General features: G+C 38.7%; 1 protein-coding gene across 7 annotated transcripts in view; it reads left to right on the forward strand.

The window, feature by feature from the left end:
• LDB2 (LIM domain binding 2) overlaps window positions 1–17,855 on the forward strand; it is a 418,128-nt gene extending 400,273 nt beyond the window's left edge. The window contains exons 6-9 of one of the 7 annotated variants that reach the window (XM_036764610.1): window positions 5,274–5,397; window positions 9,696–9,847; window positions 12,277–12,419; window positions 16,536–17,855. In XM_036764610.1, coding sequence (XP_036620505.1) covers window positions 5,274–5,397; window positions 9,696–9,847; window positions 12,277–12,381 — 381 coding nt within the window. In that variant the 3' untranslated portion in view covers window positions 12,382–12,419; window positions 16,536–17,855. The remainder of the gene's footprint in view (window positions 1–5,273; window positions 5,398–9,695; window positions 9,848–12,276; window positions 12,420–16,535) is intronic. The other 6 variants (XM_036764613.1, XM_036764611.1, XM_036764606.1 and 3 more) reach the window with 6 other exon arrangements.
• Window positions 17,856–24,578: the final 6,723 nt, after the last annotated feature.

Below are 24,578 nucleotides of genomic sequence, written 5' to 3' on the forward strand. Positions count from 1 at the left end.
TGTTTAGGTATCCTTTATCCCCTTTTGTTTCAAACCAAACACCTGAAAAGCTTGTAAAAAAGTTTATTTTCTTCCTCATTAAGTACAGCCCCATGAACATAACTGAATTTTTATTCAATAAATAAGGATTTTGTAGTTCTGAAGGTTCATCATTCAGTCACCACTGAAGGCACCCTTGGGTGGCAGGCCAGAACAAAGGAGGCTTTTCACAAAATTCAGGGGTGTTACAGCCATGAATATAATACATTTATCAAGCAAACCAGGAAGCAAAAGGGTAATTCAATATATGAATATACACTATGTAATTCAAGTATCTCTTATCTTTACTCAAAATCTCCTTTATGAGTATGTTTCTTGCAGTCAGGATTGATAGAATGATAGAGAACTAGAGATCAATTACTTAATCAGAACTCTCAGCTGAGCTGTAGCTTTTCTTCCAATATCCGTATCTACTCACTGAATCTACTCACAGTATTCCCTAAAACCTCTCTCCCTGCTGGAAGGGCAACCTTGTTTCAATTGTTTTGTGCTTCCATTTTCCAAAACTATAATTCAGCTAAGTTCAACACGCATTTGTTAGCTGCTACAGGTGGCAAAGCACTATTTTGGGAGTTGGGGACCAGGCAGAATTGAGCTAAAACATTCTTACCGTCCTCGTGGAGATCACAGTCTGATGGTCTGTGTCATCTTCTTGACCAGAGCAAAAGTGAATAATCTTCTAGGGATAACGTTACTGTGCCAATAAATTCAATTCGATTTGAAGAACATTTATTCATTGCCTACCACATACAGGGCAATGTGCTAGGCATAAACATGAGATATAGAGAATGACACAGGACGTCTTCTCAATAGCTAAGGACTTCGTAAGGCAGCTGGTGGAACAGTGGATAGAGCCCTGGACCTGGAATGAGGAACACCTGTGTTCATATCTGGCCTCAGACACTTAGTAGTTATGTGACCCTGGACAAGTCATTTAACCTTTATTTGCCTTAGTTTCTTCAACTGTAAAAAGGAGATAATAATCACACCTACCTCCCAGACCTGTTGTAAGGAAAAACTACTTAGCACAGCTCCTGGCACATAAGAGGTACTTAATAAATGCTTCTCTCTTTCTCCCTGCTCCCCCTTCCCTTCTCTAATCAGCAGGTAGTGAAGAATCAGAGGGTTCTGAGAAGCAGAGTGGCATGATCAGGGCTGTGCATTGGAAAGATTCCTCTGGCAGTTGGACATAGCAAGACTGAAGCAGGGAGACCCTGGGGTATGAAGGCAGACAGGAATGAGAGTAAAACAGAGTGGTCACCACTGAGACTCCTGGGAAAACTGTGAGGGGAACAGAAGGAAACTCAAAACTTTCTCCTTGGTCCTGGAAAAGCTGTACTTACTAGGTCTGTCAAATTCATCATTTTGCTTCTCCCAAGTGCAAAAGACTTCTTGTTTAACTTTGGCCATGGTACAGTGCAAAGGGCCCTGTCTCTGGAGTCTGAGGAGCCAGATTCAAATCCTCCCTCTGATGATTACTATCTGGGTGACCTTAGACAAGACAGAGTTGTACTAAATGGTCTCTGTAACCCCCTTTCCAGCTCAAGATCCATGCACCTAAGACTCTATCATAGCTCACAGGCTCAGGCCCTAAATACAGGGACTAGTGGAACTCAGCAAAGAAAAAATTTTCAGTCTATGGGCTTTTCTAACCCCATCTGCAGCCCTCTCCCAGAGACACAAAAATTAACTAGTGGTTAGTAGCAGCATTCCTGAATACAAATGGGTGGCAAAGTCAAAGAATCATCAGAAGTTGAGGACGTGAATGAGCTCTTCATAGGAATAGGCATACTGGAGGCATATATAAGCATACTGGAGCTCCAATCCAGCCTCAGACACTTATTAGTTGTGTGACCTTGGGCAAGTCACTTACCCCTGTTTGCCTCAGTTTCCTCATCTTCAAAATGAGCTGTAGAAGGAAATTGCAGACCACTCTAGTATCTTTGCCCAGAAAACCCCAAATGTGGTTACAAAGAATCAGACATGACTGAAAATGACACATCATCCACCATACCTGAAATTCTCTCCCTCTTCATCTCCACCCCCTAGCTTCCCAGGCTTCCTTTAAATTTCTTGACTATTGTCTTGGCTATGGGGTCAATCCACTGTCACCTGTGGCTCCAAGAAGCTATAGCATGGGCAGAGCCACACCAGGGTAAAACTATCTCGGCAGAGGGGCTAAATGAAGCTGGGGGTGACCAATAGACCTTGGTTAGTGAGTTAGGGGAATGTCTACTGCAAGTATGTGAAAACTTTCCTGGGGGAATAAGTGTATGAGAACATTGTGTTTCAAAGGGCCATGAAGATGGCTGAAGCAGGTACCATGGTGTGCTTAGAGCTTGGTCAGATATTGGAAATGCCAAGGTCATCCACTGCCTCCCAGGTCATCACCAGGCATCTTGACTTTTGTCTTGCCACTGGACTTTGATGACATTGCAAGGACTTTGTGCAACTCTGCCTCACTTCAATTCACATGAAAGTCAAGACATCACCCCATGATGCCATTGGTCCTCTTTGAAAACAAAAGATGAATAGCAACAAGTGTGTCTTGGAAATGTTGCAGGTTTGGTTCCAAACCACCACAATAAAACAAATATCATAATAAAGCAAGTCACATAATTTTTTTTGGTTTTCCAGTACATATAAAAGATATATTTATACTCTATTGTAGTCTATTAAGTGTGCAATAGTATTATATCTTAAAAAATATATATCTTAATTTAATAATACTTTATTCTTTAAAAATGCTAGCCTTCATCTGAGCCTTCAGTGAGTCATAATCTCCTTGCTGGTGGAGAGTCTGGCCTCAGTGTTGATGGCTGCTGACTGATCGGGCTGATGGTAGCTTAAGGTTGGAGTGGCTATAGCAATTTCTCAAAATAAGACAACGAAGTTTGCCTCATCCACTGACTCTTCCTTTCACTTGAACATTTAGAGGCTGTTGTAGGGTTATTAATTGGCCTGATTTCAACATTGTTGTGTCTCTGGGAATAGGGAGGCCTGAGAGAGGGAAAGAGACAGGGAGGGGCAGGCCAGTCAGGGAAGTAGCCAGAATATACACATGATTTATCGATTAAGTTTGCCATGCTACATGTATACAGTCCGTGGTGCTCCCAAATAGTTACAATAGTAACATCAAAGATCACTGATCATAGATCACCATAACTGCTATAATGATAGTGAAAAAGTTTAAAATATTGTTAGAATTACCAAAATGTGACACGATATGAGCACGTGCTGTCGGAAAAATGGCGCCAATAAATTTGCTCAATACAAGGTTGCCACAAACCTTCAATTTGGCTAAAAAAAAAAGAATATCTTCAAAGCAAAATAAAGTATTCCTGTTTAGAGGGAAGAGAAAATGGCTTAGGGATTTTGGAGGCCATCTACATTTTGAAGGTAGAAGGAGGAAGAGCCGGAGAAAGAACAAAGAGGTAGAAGAATCCAGGCCTGGTGTTTCCCCACCTGATGACCCCTCTGGAGTCACATCACAATTTCTCTGCATCCCTTCTCTGAGAGTTCAACTCCTTCCTACTGAAGAGTAGGCACATATCTATTCCTGGATCCCAGGTGGTCAGACAACCATCCTTATGTCATGTTCTTCCACTATCTAACCACTTAACCTGTGCCTCTTCACAACTTTCTCTTTCTTTGTTTTTGAAATCCTTCTGCTTTTTTTAAAAAAAGAAACTTCCCTCTGAGTAATAGCCTGAAGAGAGGACATAGCTTTTCCAAGAGCCTTTCTCTTCCGGGACGTCAAGCAGCCTACACTTTGAGAGTGGACAATAATACTTGGCTATGGCAGAAAGTCAAACCTTGTCAGTCACTGCAAATTCCTTCCTGCCCTCCATTCTTTCTGCAGGAGAGATCTTCAAACCTTTGTCACTGTTGGTGGTGGATGGTGTTAAGATGGTAGGAGAGTAATCTAGTCTTTATAACCATTGAGCGCTGAAGGTAAAGAGGACTGGATCATTATAATCATTTTGGAAAGCAGTTTGGAATTGTGCAAATAAAGTAACTGAAACATTCCTATCTTTTGATCCAGAGATTCCATTATTAGACTCATACTCCAAGAAGGCTACTGATAAGAAGAAAGCCCCCATATTTAAAGTAGCAATTTTTGTAATAGCAAAGAATTGGAAATATGGTAGATGCCCATCAACTGCGGAATGACTAAACAAATTGTGATACATGAATGCAAAGGAATATTACTATGCTATAAGAAATGATGTGGGTGTTGAATACAGAGCAGCATGGCAAGAACTATGTCAACTAATGCAAAGTGAAGTAAGCAGAGCCAAGCAAACGATGTACCCAACAACTACCACAATGTGAACGGAAATAACTATGAAACAAGATCAAAAGTCAGTGTTTAAAATTACAAAAAACAAGCATAACTTAAAGGAAGAGAACTGAGAGGATAACCCCATCCTGTCCCTCGGTAGAAGCAAAAGGTCCGCAAGTGTTATACATTGCACGTATTTCCAGACTTTTTCTATATATTGATGAGTTACACTGTTTTTCCCCTCTGTTTTTTTTTTAATTCTAGGTATTATATGGAACAGCTCTTTTGGCAGGGGAAGGAGAAAGACAGGGGAGAGGGAAATAGTGGTGATTAAAAAAATTAAATATATCAATTAAAACATTAAAATTATTTTAAAACAAAATAAAAGGACCAGATATATAGAGAGAGCACATAACTATGAGCAAAACATGGATACATGCAGTATATTCTTTATATATCATTGAAAAGTGCTTTGTAAACCTTGAAATGCTATATGAATGAGTTATTATTTTAGTACTGTGCTGTGGTGCCAAAAAATAAATGATAATTTAAGGTGCCATAAATTGTTAATAAGATTTTTCTCTAACTGGTATATTAGAAAAACAAAGCCAGGAAACATTAAAGCTTCAATAAGCTCTCAGATTACTCCCAGTGGTTTTAATTATCAAGTCAGCATGGTGCAGTTCAGAGCACTGAACCTAGAGCCAGAAGACCTGGATTCGAGGTGCAGCTCTGCTCCTTGCTAACTGTGACTTTAAGCAGCTTTCTGAGCCTGTATTTCCTCATCTGTGAAATGGGGATAATATTTTCATTAACCACCTTAAGAGGGTAGTATGAAGCTCAAGTGAGATAATGTATGCAAAGTGCTACATTAACATAAGCTGCCTGTATCATTACTGTCACAATCAATATGGTCAAATACGAATATGCTTTTTCTCATTCATTGCAGTTGTGTGTAATACTGGAACCAATGCAAGAGCTGATGTCAAGACATAAAACTTACAATCTCAGCCCCCGAGACTGCCTGAAGACATGCTTGTTTCAGAAATGGCAGCGCATGGTGGCACCACCAGGTAGCTTTTCTTTCTTCCTCCTATTTACATTTGCACATGTTTCAGTTTGGGATGAACTGATGGGAAAAGCATGGGGAGCAGTTTAACTTCATTTACAAAAGTAATATGTCCGTGCTTTCTTGGAGAACTTTGAATAATAAAATTTTAGAGTTAGACGAGATCTTTGTTGTTTTTGTTTATTGTTCAGTTGTTACAGTCATGCCCGACTCTACATGACCTCGTTTGGGGTTTTCTTGGCAAAGATACTGGAGTAGTTTGCCATTACCTTCTCCAGCTCATTTTACAGATGAGGAAACTGAGGCAAAAGCGCTAAGTGATTTGCCCAGAGTCACCAAGCTAGTGTCTGAGGCCAGATTTGAACTCATGATGATGAGTCTTCCTGATTCCAGGACCAGCACACTATCCACTGCCCCATCTAGCTGTCTGTAGACAATACCTTAGAGATTAAAAAAAAAAGTCCAACCCCTTCATTTTATAGAAGAAGAAAAACGAGGAAACTGACACCCAGAAGACTTTTGTGATTTCCCCAAAAGTCACCCAGCAAGCTAGTAACAAAACCAAGACTAGATCTCCTAAGCTAGTCTTTCTAGCACACTTTAGTCTTCTATCCTAGTTTTAAAAAAAGAAAGAAGAAAGAAAGAACTGATGGATTTAAAGTAAGTTATACTTGTCCTATTTGTTAAGATATATGTAGCAAAAGGTAGCTTAGAAGAGAATGAAGAGAATGTAAAATGTAAAATGCATTCTTTCTCCAGCCTTCTCTAGGATGCAGGTTAGACAGTAGAATCTCCTGCTGGGGTTTTGAAATTACAGCTTCACATTGTCATTAATTGTCTTCCTATCTCATACATTTTTACTTCCAGGGCTGTGTTGAGCCTCATTGATCACAAAAGCAAAACATATCCATTCACCAAAAATAATTTTTATAAAAAGTAATTATTAACACGAGGCACACTGCTTTCTGATTCATGGAATATGATAGTCTAAGGCCTGAAGGAAGGCATCGGGTCTTAAGTAAGATTAATATAGGTGGCTTAACCAAGTACATATTTAGAAAATAGGAAAAATTCAGAAATTAAAGTCTCACATAAACCTGTCTTAATGCTTATCTTAGGGAATCTTGGATTTTTAGAAATAGATTTCAACTTCATTAAATGCATTTGGATGTACTTTATTTTCATCATCATCAATAGCATTTTATATATTCATTGGACCTTACAATTCTCAAAACACATTCACAGAGATTATTTGAGCCTCACAAAAATCTTGCAAAGTGGGCAGGGCAGAGACTATTAGTTCTGTTTTACAGATCAGGAAACTGAGGCTCATAGACATTAAAGTGATTTACATAAGGCAATAAATAGCTGAGCCAGATCCATGATCTAGGACTCCTAATTTCTAATCCAGGATTCTTTCCTCCAAACCAGGCTGCCTCTCAATCATGGTATGCTGAATAAACATAAAAAATATTGTTCTAGGAAGTAATGGAGACCTAACAGACCTTGAAGAAGATGTGCTACAAGGATTCAAGAAGTGTATAATTTAAGTGGGAGATAAGATGCATAAATATTTAGTTAAATAGCGCACCTATAGATACCTGTAGTTATGGGTACAGAAATATAACAAGTGTCCAATCCTGAAGAACAGACTTAGCTATAGTCCTCCCCAGATGGCCCTTGAGACCTATATTCTTGCCTCCATGATCAGGCATAAGCTTTTCAAACCCCTCTTGACTCATTTGCTCCTCTCTAGAAGCAATAATAACTATACCTATCTTCCCTTGGGAAATGATACTTCTTAAGCAAAAGTTTTAAATTAAATTACAGAGGAATTTTAAAATATCTTTGAGTACTTTGGAGAAAGAATGTATAACTATCAGTGATCCTGAGTACTAAAGAACAACATGGGTTAAATAAACTTTAACCTGATCCTAATAAATAATGCTCCTCCATTTACTCAACAGAATTAGGGCTGAGATCTTAGGAAAATTTTCAAAGATCGTTACCATGCTTCCATAGCTCTATCAAAGAATAGAGCTGGAAAGAACGTTCTTGTTATTTGTTGTTGTTTAGTCATTTTTCAGTTGTGTCCAACTTTACTGAAGTGGTTTGCCATTTCTTTCTCTAGCTCATTTTGCAGATAAAGAAATTGAAGAGAGTTAAGTGACTTTTCCAGGGTCATACAGCTAGGAAGTATTTGAGGCCGGATTTGAATCTAGGTCTTCCTGGCTCCTGGCCTGGCACCCTATCCACTATATCCCCTAACTGCCACAAGAAAGAAACCTTAGAGAATATCTACTTTAATCCCCATCAGGGTTAAGGCCCAAAGGGATAAAGTGATTTGATTGGGATCACGTAGCTACTATGCAACCTAGCCAGGTGCTCGGTTCCAAATACAGTGCCTCTATACTACAGCATGATGCCTTTTGCTGCAAATAGGGGATGTATTCTGTGATGTTTGGATTCAGTCAAAGGGCTGTATGATGACCTTGAGGGCCACATGTGATCTCGAGGCCACAGGTTCCCCATCTCTGGTCTAGAACCACAAATTCAAATACAAATCCAATGAACATTTTTTGAGTCTCCCATCTATAAAATATGGGAGAGTTTGACTAGACGGCCTCTGAGGTCCCATCTATCTAGTTCAATGATCCTGAAAGGGAAACCTATCACTTTTGAGACAGCATTTAATGGCCAAGGTCTGGCCATCTAAATAGATGGCTTCTTATTGGCATAAATATTACTGTCTGATGCAATATTCTTCTGTGCTGCATCTGGCAGGTCACCTGGATTTCTAGGCAGGTATTCTTTTGGTCCCATTTGGAGGCAGAGCTGTTCTTATTCCTTTATATACATTCACTAATTCAACATATATTTGTTCAGCATCTACTCTAAATAAAGCATTGTGCTAAGTGGTGGTCAGGGGGTACAAAGAAGGATAACACAATGGGTTGCTTCCTTATAAAGTATCATTGCCCTAGTAGGGGAAATGAAATATGTGACAGCACAATCATTGAGTCTGATCAATACTTCCAAAAATAGGATTTTACCTGTTCAGAACTACAAATTCTTTCTAAATGACACAAGTTGAAATAGAATTAGAAAATAAACAAAACTCTTTCCTATAAAGAATAGATATGTTCCATCAAGTGGTTGTAAGGTTTATTTCTGTATAGAAAATCTCATCACCCCAATGGCTTTCATTATAAAGTCAACTATGTTTCCACCCAAAAATAAATAAATAAATCCTTCAATAAACTAAGTTAAAACCTTCTTCAGAGAAGGTATGATGATAATGATGATCTTACTCATGATAATAACTAGCATTTATGTAGCATTTTAAAATTTTCAAAGGGCTTTACATACATGATTTCATTTGAACTTCACAACAATCCTGTGAGGTAAGTCCTAATAATATCACTGTCACCATCTTAGAAACGAAGAAACTGAAGCTCACAGAGATTAGAAGACTTGCTTATGATTATGCAACTACTATATGATAATAAGCACCATTGAGCTTGTACTTTGTTGGATAATATAGGAATAGGACTCCTTGAATAGAATTTTCAGAAATCCATAGTGCTGTCATGACTCCAGAATCAACTCACTGATCCCCACACTTAGAAATTTATCTTATGCTTGGTGATAGCTGGACTTTGCCTTCAGAGCTGCCAGAACTAGATCTCTCCTTCATTTCTTTTAGTTTGAATCAGTGGTTCTTAGTGCTCTCTCTTGCTCCCACTGTGTGTGTGTGTGCGTGCGTGTGTGTGTGTGTGTATATACCTTTTTGGCACTACAGTAAAGGCTATGAATTTTAAGAATAATTTTTAAAATCATAATTGAAGGAAATGCTAAATTTTAGCTAAAAGTTAGCGAAAATAGAGATAAGGGTTTTTTTTTAATTTGTTTGTTTGTTAATCCAATTTCACAAACTCTCTGAAATCTACATCAAGACCCCATGTTAAGAATCCTTGGTTTAAGTATTCAAGATATGTAATAGAGTTCAGCTGCAATATCACACATTTCAAGTAGGCAACACTAGAACACATTGATGTATGCATTCCAACCTGAAAGTTTCTTAAGTTCAAGGTATCAGATCTTCTGAAAATGAATGTGTGACGTGCTTTTCAGTCCTCTAACTTTGAAATTCCATAAGATGTTTGTCCCTGGTATATGGAATGCCAACTGTTGATTCTATGACAAAGCTATCTTAGCAGGGGTTGTTGGGTTGGAGTACTTCCTGTGAAGGTTGTGATGGTTTCTGTTCAGAACTGATTCTTCTCCTGTCCCATATTGTAGCAGAACCCACAAGGCAGCCAACCACCAAACGGAGAAAAAGGAAAAATTCCACGAGTAGCACTTCCAACAGTAGCGCTGGGAACAATGCCAACAGTACCAGCAGCAAGAAAAAAACACCTGCTGCCAACCTGAGCTTGTCAAGTCAGGTACCTGTAAGTCTCGCCTTCCTTTTAGGCCTGAAAGTCTCTGTCTGTCCTACCTTCTTACTGAAGATAAAAGTTAAAACCAATTTTAAAAGCAAATAAATTGGGAGAAGGAGGAGGATCAGGGACGGTCTTGTTGAGGGGAAATCTGCTTTGGATATTCTTGCTAGCAAACTAGAAATGAGGCATGAATATTACAAATCTGAGTAGCAAGGAGATTTGAATTAAAGAACTGTTTCAAAAGCAGGTGAGCTTTCATTTAGGGTTTAAATAGGATATCATTTACCAATGGCAGCATGCCGATGGAGGTTTACAGACCTCTGACCACAAAAGGAAGAGGGCCCTGAGCAAGAGGAGCCACTAACTTTCAGCTCTTTTCTGCCATCTTCTCATCTTCTGCATGAAAAGGGAGGGGAGGGGGAGCTCTCTTTTTTAAAGATTCAGGTCATAAACTTGAAAGAAAAAGGTAATATGGTAATATTTGAAAGGAAATAAAAAGGTAACATGGATGTTTGGGAATGGCATGTACTGATTTTTGACTCCCCTCTCCCCGCTTTTTAAGGGTGAGCTTTCAGACCCAGGCAGGAGAATGTGGTCACAACTCTTCAGTTGTCTTGGCCTTCTGTTTCCTTTCTGGGATCTGGCAAAGAAAAAAGCCATTGGTTTGGAAAGGGTTTTCGTGAATGTCAATGACTTCTTACACCAAAAAACTAGGTTAGCTAGATAAGTAGCCATATGTGGTCTGGAACCGCTTCATTCTTCTTCATATTTCTTGCTGTTTCTTCCAAAACTCTGCCCTTTGTTGTATACTCCCCATATATCCTGACTAGTTTCTTTCCCTATTTTGAACATTTATTCCTTCCCAAACCTGATATTCTCTTCTGCCCCCTATGTTCCTCTTTTCCCCAGCTCTTTATGGCCCTCATCTCTTTCCTTCTGTTTTTACATCCCCCCTTTTACCAACTGTTTTACTCTGTCACCTAGGGTCTCTCTTGGTGCCTGGTGGATATTCCCTATCCATCAAGTCTTCTGATCTTGTCCTTCTCTGTGATTAAGCTCTGACTTGCTCCCTTCCTTGGATTTCAGTTATTTTCTCTTGTGTGTGTTACCTTCTCCATCGGTGTCCTGATCCTTTTCCATCTCCCTCCCAACTAGTGATGGACTGAGCAGTACAGAAATTTTTAAAAATCAAAGATTTTCTACTTCCTCCCAAATTTTCTCTTCTAGTTCTGCCTTTCCTTCTTCTCAGCTTCCTTCCCCTTTTGCTAGTTCTGTCCCTCCCACTCTTTTCTCTTATTTCAATGGGAAGCTCCTACTGTCCCCCTTGGGCTTCTTGCCCTATTCTGCAGGGGAAAAGATGCTAGTCCTACTCCAAGCCACCCAATAGAGCATTGGCCGTGGAGTGAATGGCCTGGCAAGTGGAGAAAGTGCTATTTTGCTTTCCTTGGCTATTCCAGGGCAAAGACTTCTAAAAATTATGATTCCCAAGCAATATCTTAATGTCCTTACACTGGAATAGTCTCTATACCCACGAGCCCTTAAGAATTTAAAAGGGATGACAAAGCACTTTCACTAGACCAAAATACACCTGCATATTTGCCCTTCCAGTGCCAGAGAGGTGGGCTCTTCATTTGACCAGGAAAATATGTGTATAAAACCTCAATTTTGGACATAACTCCAAATTAATGAGGCCCCAAATATTTGTACATTAAGATAAAATAAGCCTGTTCATGTAATCACAGAATTTTACAGTGAAGCTTTAGGATTATTTTTATCCCCCCTTCCCTATTGGACAGGTGACAAAATGGCGACACATGGAAGAGAAAAGACTTAGCCAAGGTCACAGAGCTAGTAAAGAGCAGAGCCAGGCCTAGACCTCCAGGTCTCTTCTCAAGCCAGTGCTCTTCCCACTCCACCACACTGTTTTCTTACAGTGTTAGGTGTTAGAGTGTATTTACTGACTTTCAAGTTAGATTAGTGCAAGGCACCATTTGGACCATAGCACAATCCCCTAAGCCCAGCAAATGTGGATAAATTTTAGATGAGCAGAAATTTCAGATGGCCACAGAAGTCCATGAAGCAAAGTCTTTCTATGCAGATTTCACTGCTGATTTCAGCTGACCAAGTTTTTGGACAACACAAATTGGACAGTTTATGTCAACTACATCTTATGACTGAACCTATCAGTGTATTGACAATGCTTCACCATCAAACATGACAATTATAGAAAGGGCCATCACCAGCCACTCCCTTACAATGTTTTTTTTTTCCTTGACCACAAAATAATGACCATACTTGTTTTTTTCCAAGATAGAGAGGAAAGAATACTCAAAAATGTGCTACTCAGAACAGACCAGTGGTCTCACAGTAGCAATGTGCGCTCCCAAATGAAAGACTAGGGTTTAATACTTGGATTCTGCTTCTCACTCCATGAGCAGGAGCTAGGAGCACTCCAGAGCTGCAGCCTCAACCCTGGGAGGGATGGAGCCCTGTGTCATTCAACCGCAGTGACCCCTTCTGTCCAATTTAAGGAGAAGCATTGAGGGGCTCTTAGAGGAGTCACTTCCAGTCCTCCTCAGAGGTTGGTGGCCATTGCTCGGGGATTAGTGAGAAGCGATTAAATGGGAATTAATTTGGTGGTACCTTCAGGACTCCAGCGGAGGAGCAGAGGGCCACACTTTGGGGACATGAGGGGGTATGTGTTTCTACCCAGAGGGATTATTATTGCCTTTTACACTATATGGAAGAAAGTTGAAATGTCAAGCCTATAGCCTATTTGGTAATAATGTGATTTTTAAAAAACAACCATAGTATTAAGGTGATACACACCCCCAGTGCATTCAAACTTACATTGTAAAGACTGATAAGTAAAGGTATTAATCCTAGGGTTTATTCTTTACACACAACTGCTATGTATAGAGTAGAGTATATAAGGACAGAGGATATAAGGATATAGAGTATATATGGATACATGTAGGGCAGCGTAGGATAGAGGATGAAGAGCTGGTTTCAGAGCCAGGAAGACATGAGTTCATATTCTGCCTCTGACCCATCCTGGCTGTGTGATCCTGGGCAAGTCACTTACCCTCTCAGAACTCCAGGTAACTGAGTTAAGATTAAGTTACAGGAAAATTGCTAACTTACATTGGTAGAGGGATCTTTCTCATTGAAAGTTCCCCTTACCAATGATATCATGGGTCCGTTTTGGGGGGGAAAGATACGTAGGAGCCGAAATGAACATAAAATCTTTTCAATGTTTCAAGGCTCCATGGTGTCACCAATGCAGGGTGTAATATCTCCACACCTTAGCAAATGGTCTTTGCAACTTAATGTGGCTGATAACCAACCTTCTGGGGATGAGCTTCTTCAAGCTTGGCTAGTCATTCTTAGAGTACAGAAACTGCAGTGGCCTGAGGGTCCCCTAGATCAGTAAGACCTGCCTGAGTTCATGCTTTGCTAGTATAGTCACTGGAAGCTCAGGATAATCTTTATGACATAGTAAAAGCATCTAGTGGAAGTATATGTCCCTAAAAATGTAATAGCAGTAAACAGAGAATGGAGATGGAAATAGAGATTGATTAGGTATAGACATACAATTGATATAGGTATGTACATAGATATAGATGACACAGGTTTAGATATAGATGATATAGAGATAGATTATATGTATATATGTTTATGTAAATAACTATAGATGTTTCTCATAGACCTGTATATGAGACACATACATCATATATGTATTTTAGAGATATTTCTATAGATGTACACATGTGATATGCAAACCCACATGAATACACAATTATTTATTGGATGGGATTTTATGTAAGGAGTAAAAAATTTTTGGTGTCTTTGAGAATTTTAGGATTGTTAACACTTTCACAGCATTCGTTAGTTTTCACAGGGGGCATCTTACATACCAGCCACCAGGGCCAGCTAATTCCATGTGTATTCTCTTAGCACGCTTTCCCAGTTTGAAGTGATTCAAACATCTCTGTATCGCCTTTCTTGAACAACCATTGCTTTGGAATAGAGTGTAGTCTATGTTTGAGAATTTCCTCCCTCCCCCCTAATTTGCCTGCTTTTTCCTAATTTCATCCCTGATTTCCTGATCATCTTTACCTCTTGAGTCCCCAACCCTCAGGATTTCTCCCTTCAAGTTATTAATTCAGGTACAATGATGGATGATTATAAAATATATTCATAATCAAATTAATAATAAAATTATAGCAGTAATAATAATAATAATAACAGCAAGAATTTATATAGTACCTTAATGTTCACATTCAAACCTTATACATATAAGAACTTCAAAGAATCTGAGTGTGTTACAAGACAAAACTTATTTATCATCATCCTCTGGCCAAACCATCCGTATTTTGTATACTTATCTTTGCTCCTAGTCATAATTCCTTTCTCTGAATTTCCTACACTTTGTTGGCTGTTTTCCATACTAAACACCCATGACCAAACATGGTATCATACAGCAGCAACCAAACTAAATGAAGAACTTTCATCTCTCACATCAGTGGCCTGATATGGCCAAATGCAGTCTGAAATTGCATTGGTTTATGGTTGGGTTTGTTTTTTTATCCTGCTGCTGTCTTAGGTTGGGCAGACTCTTGTCTAATTTGCTGCCCAACTAGCCCCCAAGGGTCTCTGTCAAAGCTGTCTCAGTTCTGGCTCATATTTTCAAAATAAATATTTACTTTGAAGTGCGTATGTCGACATTAGATCAAATTCTGAGCTATTCATTCCAGTATTACCAAGCTTTCCAAACATACACTCTACGTGCTTAGTAGGGGCCCTGGTGAAAAGTAGTTTTATTGTATGTTGGCATGTTTTTAATCAATTTCTAAGAGCTGCATCCAGTTAGGGAGTACATTTTCAAAATCCATTCATAGTTTCCCTAAGTCCTGAAATATTCCAAGTTGAAGTATTACATGGACTCTTACCTATCAGCTGTTGCTAAGCAGTATAGTGAGGCAAAGTACATATGCATAAGGAATTGCTTTTTTTTAACAGTAGGGAAACTGGTGAAGTTGCTTACAGAATTCAGCAAAAAACAATCTCATTATGTAAAAGGGGAAAGTATCTATTGCAAGATTTGAATTTTTCTTTTAAAAATAAAAAACTAAGATATTAATCACATATGTTCTAGTTCAAGGTTGGAAGAGAGAAGCTTTAAAAATGACTGTTAAGTACTATTTCAAAGAATGTATTCAATCATGGAATCAGAGGAGAGATAAGGATTCTAAGAGGTCATCTAATTCATCTCCTTGCTTTAAGCTGAATTCCATTTAAAGTATCCCAAAAAGAAGAGAATTTGTTCTTTTGAGAATCTCCTAGGCAGGAGAGTCATTTGCCCCAGTCAGAAATCTAGAGCTAATATTTCACAATACTTAATATTAGGGAATTCTTACTGCTATGGCTTGCAGGCAAGTTCCTCTTGGTCCGAACTTGGTGGAGATAGAGAATAGCTGGTTGCCATCATCAATAGCCTGGATGACTGGAGTCATTCTACTTTTAAGGGTTCTGTTGCCCAAACCTTGTCTCCTGACAGACCGCAAGAAAAGATGCAGATGTCCCACATGTGTCCTTTCTCATGCATATAGATGCACAGTCACCCAACGTATTTCCCCTTGAAAAAAAGGTGGGGGGTGGAAGTGGGGTGGGAGGGGGCTCTTTGGTCTAGCTCGATTCTCACCCATCTTGGTGTATCTTCTGTAGTAGTGCCAAGATGCACTGTATAGGAGGTGGTTCTCTTATTTGCATGGAAGGACAATTTGTACTTAAAGGAGTGATTAGATAGATTCTTTCCCTCTTGCATGCTCCAGTTTTTGATGACTACTAGCTTCATCAATGTAATTATAATTAGCACTCTTCATCTTCCTTTTATGGTACCAGCTGGACAGATTGGTCCTCTTACTGCACAGATTGGTGGCAGGGTTGCCTATGTGGGGATAGGTGACAGGCATCATGAAATAACAGATGGTAAATTCAGGGCTTGTTGGCAATCAGCAGGTTTTTGCTAATGACTTAATTAGCTATGCAAATTGTCAAATCAGTGTGAACATTGTTTTTATCGAAAACTTTACCTAAATTAATTACCATAATTAAGTAGCAGAATGTCAAGTATATTGGTTGCATCAAAGGGCCTGGATGGCTAGGGAGAAGAGAGGCTGTCTTCAATAAAAATGCATGGCATCCTTGGAATAGAGGAAGAACTGCTCCATACAAGTCTTGTGAATATTATAGATTTGCAACTTACTTATGTCTTCATACACTATTAGTTTACAAAGCATTCCTCAGCTCCCAAATAAAAGTATCGGATATTATAGATATTTAAAATACCCACCAGAGGATTATATAGGGTTTGGAAAAGTCCCTAAGGAGAGCAAGTTCAAAAGGATTTTTTTTATTGGTTGGTTGAAAAATCCTTTTAAAAAAAAGTTTTACAGACTACTCACAGTGCCTGTTGTTGGGTGTCAGATTCTAATGAAGATATAAGGAAGATAACAGGAGACAGTGTTTATTTCACATAAAAATCCAGTGTTGTATTATGGGCCCACTAGGCATATCCGACCCTGTTGCACATTTCACTAAGTTTGTTGTTAGACTCAATTCCCTCCCCATGCTTGTTTTAAGCTATCTCCCTCTCTCAAGGTTCCCCTGTAATAATGTTGGATGCTGTTCACAGGATGTGATGGTGGTAGGAGAGCCAACTCTGATGGGAGGAGAATTTGGGGATGAAGACGAGAGGCTCATCACCAGATTAGAAAACACACAGTATGATGCAGCGAATGGCATGGATGATGAAGAAGACTTCAACAATTCACCAGCCTTGGGAAACAACAGCCCATGGAGCAGCAAGCCACCTGCAAACCAAGAGACCAAATCTGAAAACCCTACACCACAGGCTTCCCAATAAGCTAACCTGCTACTAATCCACTGTTACGTATGCTGGTGGCTTGTAATTACTCTTTCAGAGCATTTACTTAGGAGACAGGGGTGGGATGGGGTGGGAAAACTTTCCACACAGATATCTATTTCTAAACTGCAGCTCTCTGGTTTTTTTTTAAATTGAGAGGATTGATTCTAAACATGCTTCCATTGTACATTTCTTGGAGGCCTTCACACATGACACGGATACTGGCACTGACCTCGATTCAAATAATTCAAAGTGATCTAGCACCTCATGGCAAATTTTTAACAGTGTTTTTTTTTGTTGAATTTCTTTTTCTCATATCAGATGAAGGCCATATTGTTAAGAAGTCCTCAGTGCTCAGGATCTCATTAATTATGCTCAACCTAATGATGGATGACTTTTTAATATTGTAAAATATTTTCTGCTTTTCAACTTGCACCTGAAAGTTTCTTGTTTCAGAAAGAAAGGGGGAAAAAAATTAGCTTTTGGGAAGTAATTGAAATGTAACTTTGGTTCTTTTGTTATGTCTTCGCTCCTTGGTTAACCCTTGAAAGGATCCGGCAGTTTTGACTTTTACCATCACTCATGCCAATGATTAGCCCTTCAGTCATTTATACAAGTACTGAAACAAGAAATGTCTTTTTTTTTCATCAAAGACATGAGAAATATTTTTATGTGGAGAAAGACACCCAGTCCTATGAGAGTTTATGCTTTGTAAAGTTGCTGTTGATCCAAATATCTTCAAGCCATGTAATCCATTAATTTTTGTGGGCCATTTAATAAAATTGGAAACTTTTGTGTTTTTATTGTATCTGAGTTGGCTTTATTTGCTTTAATAGCATATTTCTTGTATAATATTTTTGTAAAGCCCTCAAATGTTTTGGGGTTTTGGGGGTATTTTGGTCTTTTTCTTTTTTGGATCCCAGTGTATTTATGTGAAACTTTATAAGAGAACTAATTTTTTTCATTTACATATTAATATGTTCAGCTACACATGTAAAGACACAGTGATTCAGTGTGTTATATACAATGGTATTTTATGTATGCTTTGCCAATAAGTGTGCCAATAATAAACTGTGTTAACAACAAAAAGCAACGTGCTTTGACCTTTTGTGATGCCTGCAATAAAACAAGTTATGATCAGAACAAAATTCTAGAATGTTGAAGTGGAACTTACCTATGGGATTTATTATCCATAGCACCATTGTAGATTTAGGCCTAGAAGGAACCTTTACAACTCTCTAGTCCAACACTTTCATTTTACAGTTGAGGAAAACAGGTCCATGGGGATTAAATGACTGCTGAAGCTCACAAGTAGCAAGAAGCAGAGCTAGCTCTTCTAATTCCAAATCCAGCATTCTTTGCACTATACCATGCAACCTCCCCCATGAGTCCCTTCATTTAACAGAGGAGGACACTGAGGCCTAGGCAGGTGAAGCAGATTGCCCAAAATTGCATGGCAGACTAAAGGTAGAATCACAACTGGAATGAGGGGCTTATGACTAGTCCAGTGTTGTTTCCTTTATACCAATCTGGGCTTAAAGTTAATTATAGAAACCAAATAGCATATCGTTCAGTCTTTTTGCCAGACTTCACTTCTACCATATTCTTGTTCTATAAGATATGAAATGTAACAGAATTCACACATGGAACTTCTTTTTCTTAATCATCTTTCTCATTTTTTTTTCCATTGTGTGCTTTAGATGTATTCACTTTTTCAAAGGCAAGGGTCATTGGTCTTACTGTTTTATAATGCAAATCTGGATGGAAAAGATGTTTTGCACTTAAGTGAACATTCCCTACTTGTTCAGAAGCTAGTTTCTCTCTAAATAGTTCTCTTAAACAATGATGGGGTGGGGGAGGAGAAGAGAAGGGATCATCCAAATCAAGCTTCTCATATAACCTTGCACAACTTCCTTTAATTCCTTGGACCTTATCCTCCAGGCAAGACATTCCTTTAATTCAGGGGATCTTAACCTAGGTCTGTGGACTCCAAAGGAGTTCACTGATAGATTTCAGGGAGGATGTGAATGTTGGTGGGGAAAATACACACACACACAGACACACACACATATATATATATACATATACATATGTATGTATGTATGTATATTTGTTCTTAACAACTTCTAACTGACATTCAACATTTCTTTCAATTATTTAAAAAACTTTATTCTGAGAAGTTGTCCATAGGACTCATCAGAATGCCGAAGAAGTCCATGATACCAAAAGGGTAAAGAATCCCTTCTTTAATCCCTTCCCCAGTGGGTTTCTCTATAAATTCTCAGAGTTCCTAAAATCCCCCATACTGTTAGAGACTTTCTCTTTGCCAAGACACTACTATTATCTATTGCTCAGTGTTATCATGAAGGTTGGATACAAAAGTTTAAGCAGAATCAGATAGACAGATGGCTGAATGATATAAATACCTACATTTATACATACATATACATATACATATAGATTTGAAAAAAACTGAAGAACAATTTACATGGTTCTGATATATTAAAATCCTCAACAGATGCTCTATACCTCCTCTCATTCACTTAATCATTCTTCAATTACAGAAGAACCTGGCTAATTCATGCTAATGACTAGAAGACTCACTGCAAATTTCTGAATTTTGCCGAATTCAGAGAATCCAGACAGATATCATCAAAAAAAAAACCACCAATGCAGGCTGTGACCTCAAACAAATGATTGGTTTGGTCCAATGAAAGTTCCCTGCTAGCGTGTAATGGAAGCTAATTTCATATCATCGTAATGACTTCCCTGTGGTTCACTGATAGCCGGAGAGAGCAATTGGAAACATCTGTGGCTACTTTGCACTTTGTTTAAATTACCTTTTCAACAGAGCTTTTCTTTTTTTCCTTTTTGGATTTTGTGGTTTGACAAAGTGTGTCTTATGAGATTCTCTACAAATAATTGAAGAGAAACATTTGCAAATGTTGTCCTGGGCTGAATGGCCTAAGTCAATCACAGATGGGCTAAGTGGGATTGAAGAAGTAAGGAGTACAGTATATTTCTAATAAAAATATTGGTCCTTCCCCTCCTTCCCTTTACCCAAATTTTCTTCCTGTCCTTCCTTATGGCACTGGGATAATGAGGTGCTATAATATCTGTACTTAATTTTTTTAAAATGGAAGGGAAAAGAAAGATAATTTTTAAAGGAAGCAAATTGCTTCCATTGCCAAATATAATCCAGACAGGCATTGATATTCTGAAATCTAATGCTTTCATGAACAAAATTTCTTGAAAATATTTTTACTAATGAAGTTTAGTTTCCATTTTGAAGGAGCAGTAGAGTTGAATTGAATATTTCTGCATAAAAGGGTCATATAATATTTGAACTAAAAGATCATCTGGTCCAACTTTATTGTTTTTGCAAGTGAGGAAAGTGGAGCTGGGAGAGGGTAGTGAGGTCAAGCTGGGAGGTAGTGGGAAAGCTCTGACCACATAGTATGCCTCCCAAGGCCTACTCCAGCTGGGCTCTTTCCTCTAGTCTATACCACACTTCTTCTTCTAGTTTTACTATGACATGACATAAATTACACATTTCTTTCAAAGAAAATCAAGCCACAGATTTCAAAATTTCTAAGCAAGTATGAGAACTTTAAAACAACAAAGCATTTGTAAATTGTTGGAGCTCTAAAACCCTCCTCAAAGCCCTCAGGCTTCTTATGGCCAAAGGATTTAAGGACTAACTCTTCAGATTGGCACATAAGCCCACCATGATCTGATTTGGACTGCTCTATCTCATCTTATGATCATGCTCTTTCATGAACTCTACATTCCAACTATCTAGGATTCATTGATTCCCCAAGCTTTCCCTGCCAACTTTCACTTCTGTGGATTAGTGTAGACTGTTTCCATGCTAAGAGAGTTTTCTTCTTCAATTTTCATCTTCCAGAAATTGTTTTCATCCTTCAAAGCCCAACTCAGATACACCTCTTCTCTGAAACCTCCTTGACCACTAGCTTCCAGCTGAAAATGTTCTCCAGATTTTCTTAGGGTATTTTGGATCTCTCCTCTGCATCACAACAATCACATGTTGTATTACTTTTGTCTCTGTATGTATCTACTTTCGTAGAATGTAAGCTTTTTGAGGGCAGGCATTGGCTAAAATAGAACTTTGCACAGGACAAGCACTAATAAATGTTTGTCAAGATGAATTTGGTTTTTGAACTGAGTTGACCAGCTATTTCCCTCAAAAATATCCCAAAAGCTTCCCCTAATCTGGAATTCAAGTGTCTGGGGCTGAAGTGAGAAGATATATTTCTGGGGTCCTCTTTTTATCCCAAACTTTCCTCACTGAACTTAGTTGGGCTCTCCTCCCATACACAACCCCAATAAGGACCACAGGCATGCTCTGACACTCCAGGGCTTATAGCTCTATTAGGTTTACCATCTGCATCTTATATGTGTGGCACCAGGAATCTTTTAGGAAAGTCCCTTTAAGTATGGAAGACTAAAGAAAGTATTCAACTCCCACTCTATTTCATGAAGACTTTGGCCTCCAGCTGGGACGTTCCCCAAGCAGTACTTGCAGGGCTACAAGAACCCACTTACCATATTCCCCAGCTTTCTTTCATTTCCTTGAGTGCACTTCTCATGCCCATGTAACCGCTGGCACATTCGACACATGGTGTGGTAGAAAGAACACTGTGTTTAGAGCTGGAGGACCTGAGTATAAATTCTAGCTTGGCTTATATCTGTAACCTTGGCCAGATCATTTTCCTCTCTGCTTCTATTTCTTCATCTATACAATAAGGTGGGGTGGGGGTGATGGGGTTATATGACCTCTAAATTCTCATCTATCTATAAAGTCATCAAACCAAATCAACAAGTATTTGTTAAGCACCCACTATCTGTCAGGACCTGTGCTAAGTGCTGGAGATACCAAAAAATAAAATAAATCAAAACAAAATTACCAACAACAATCTCTGCCCTTGATGCTCACTCTTTCTGCCTTCATTTCTACACACACCACCTGCAGAATTAGTGTTGGGTTAAATCTAGACAGAATATTATGTTTTTTCATGATTGCACATAGATACCCTATATTGGATTGCTTACCATCTCAGGGAGTGGGAAGGGGAGGGATAGAATGTGGAACTCAAAACTTTTTTGAAAAATGTTTAAAAATTGTTTTAACATGTAGTTGGGGAAAAAACAAAATATATACAGACTACTGTATATAAATATAGACATAGAATATATCCATAGATATGTATGTGATATATAGATGTAAATTTAACCCGACACTAATGTTACACACACACATACACACATACGTGTTATATTCAGAATATGAAAAGATTTGGGTCATAAGATTAATTATAGCAACACTGTAGCAGACTTTTGATCCCATTATAATCAAGGGTTCAGACCCTAGCATCTGGCAGCTACGCTGGATTCCTATCTTGGGGTTTTTTGATAATCAATACTCTTTTGAGTACATTTTGATCTCATTTGGATATAGAAGTTCTGTAGTTAGATCAATTCAATGTATTCGGTCAACTCATCCACTAGCAAACAAAGGCTCCCAATAGCATTGAAATATAAAAATATTTATTCAGAACGGAACAAAACAGCAAAGCATTAGAAAGTAATCACAGCCTATATTCTCTCTCTCATTCCTCCACTCACAAGAACAATTCAAGTCTCAACCCTTTCCCAATACGTAACTCCAATTGGGGAAGTCTGAGTAAAGACTCTCTGCCAATGGAGTTAGGGGTTGGAAACTGGGGTGGGGGCTGGGAGGGAAGGACTATGTCAATATCTCCTGCAGTTTAGACCCTATTCTCATTTGCCAGCCATTGTCATTTGGCTGATAGGAATGCCTCTGTCTACCTTAGCTGTCTCCATGGCCCCAGATCAATCCCACCTCCATATACAAGAGCGACTTGTTCATCTGCATTCCTTTCCTTTCCTCCCAGTAAAGTCTTACTTAGTACCTATGCCATGTGCTTTTTAACACCTAATAGTCATATATGTATATAGAAATGCATACATATACATGCATATATACATTTGTGGTATTTACCTATCCATTTATACATATGTAAATATGTGTACATTGTGTGTATATATGTGTCTATATGTACGTACATATAGACACATACACACACAGTGGGTATGTGTATGTATTTAGATAGATGTAGACGTAGGTGTAGGTGTAGGTGTAGGTGTAGGTGTAGGTGTAGGTGTAGGTGTAGGTGTAGGTGTAGATGTAGATGTAGATGTAGATGTAGATGTAGATGTAGATGTAGATGTAGATGTAGATGTAGATGTAGATGTAGATGTAGATGTAGATGTAGATGTAGATGTAGATGTAGATATATTCTTTTAACCCACAGCATTCTGGAAAATGTAGCCTTTTCATATGGTTGCCATGATCTTCACTTTCTCCCTCATCTCCACACAAAAAGACAGGGACAAAGAAATCACGAAGAAAGATCATTTCATATTCTCTCTGCTTTGTCATTATAATATTCAAGATATCCAATGTGTCAAAAAGCCAAGCTCATTCTCTTACCATTCAAATTGGTTCTTTCTTAATTTACTAATTCTGTCCCTAGCATCAGGTCATAAGACCTTTTTTGTTGTTGTTTTTAACAAACAAACCAGAATCTAAATCACCTAATGACAATCTCCTCCCCCAAGGAGACACCTTGCATATCTCAATACTGTGGCCCTTGCTTTCCTCAACATGATTTTGAAACTACTCCCCTCCTCCTCCTTTGGAATTGCCTACAGACATGAGAGCACATTCTTATGTCCTCTGTCTTCAAATCTTAATGAATCTGTGGCCTCATTCATGGGAGCCCTCCTCTCCTAATTGCAGGTTGAAACTCCTCTGCTTCTTCTAAAACTGGCTCTGAGAGTATACTTTCAGTGGCAGATAAAGCTCTTTCCAGTATCCAGCCAGGTGATGTTTCCCTATACTTAGCTGGGCTTTTCCTTAGACAGGAGTACAATCTACTGGGGGGCCTGTCTTTCCTTTGGTAGGATCAGGTGGCATAACCTTCCGGAATCTAGAGTCACCTAGCATTCACCACCACAACAAAGCATAGGAAGACAACTTCAGCATCAGTCTTCTGCCTTTTGTAGTTAAGTCTAATTCCTTTGAAGTTGCATTGGTTTGGCATAATAGCCAAAAGCCCTTCTCCGTCAAATTTAGATAATGGGAACAGCAATCAAACTTTTTTTTTTACCTGACCCCATAGCCAGCTACAGCTGTTCTCTCCCTCAAAATTACCTATCATTTTAAATATGTATTATATATACATATATACACACACACACATACGTATAGTGTGTATCTCTATGTCTATATATCTATATGTCATCCACACCGTGTAATATGTAATATAATCAATCAACATTTATTAACATGTAATATAATCATTCAATCAAAATTTATTAAAGCCTAGTATGTGCCAGGCACTGTGCAAAGCACAGAGGATAAAAAAAGAGGCAAATGCTTCTTTAGAGAGTAACTTGCTCAGGAGCAAGACTCCTGGTGAGTGGAGAGTTGTCTTTACAACCCCAATCCCTGGCACAAAGTAGATGCCAAATAAATTGGCTGACTGATTAATTAACCTAGTTGGGTGAAAATGAGGTATGAATGCTTTTTGCCATGGGGATGGAACTGATTGGCATCATGGGGTTCTGAAGACTGTCCCCAAACACAGGGAGCCATTGCACCAACACTGATAAAAAATCTATGGCCTCATAGAAGCCTACTCTCATGCGGAGTTAGAGTTTTGCATACAGCTAACATTTAAAAATGCCAGTTGCATTGAATTCTAT

Source organism: Trichosurus vulpecula, chromosome 6, assembly GCF_011100635.1.
Source record: "Trichosurus vulpecula isolate mTriVul1 chromosome 6, mTriVul1.pri, whole genome shotgun sequence".
In the NCBI taxonomy this organism is placed as follows: Eukaryota; Metazoa; Chordata; class Mammalia; order Diprotodontia; family Phalangeridae; genus Trichosurus; species Trichosurus vulpecula.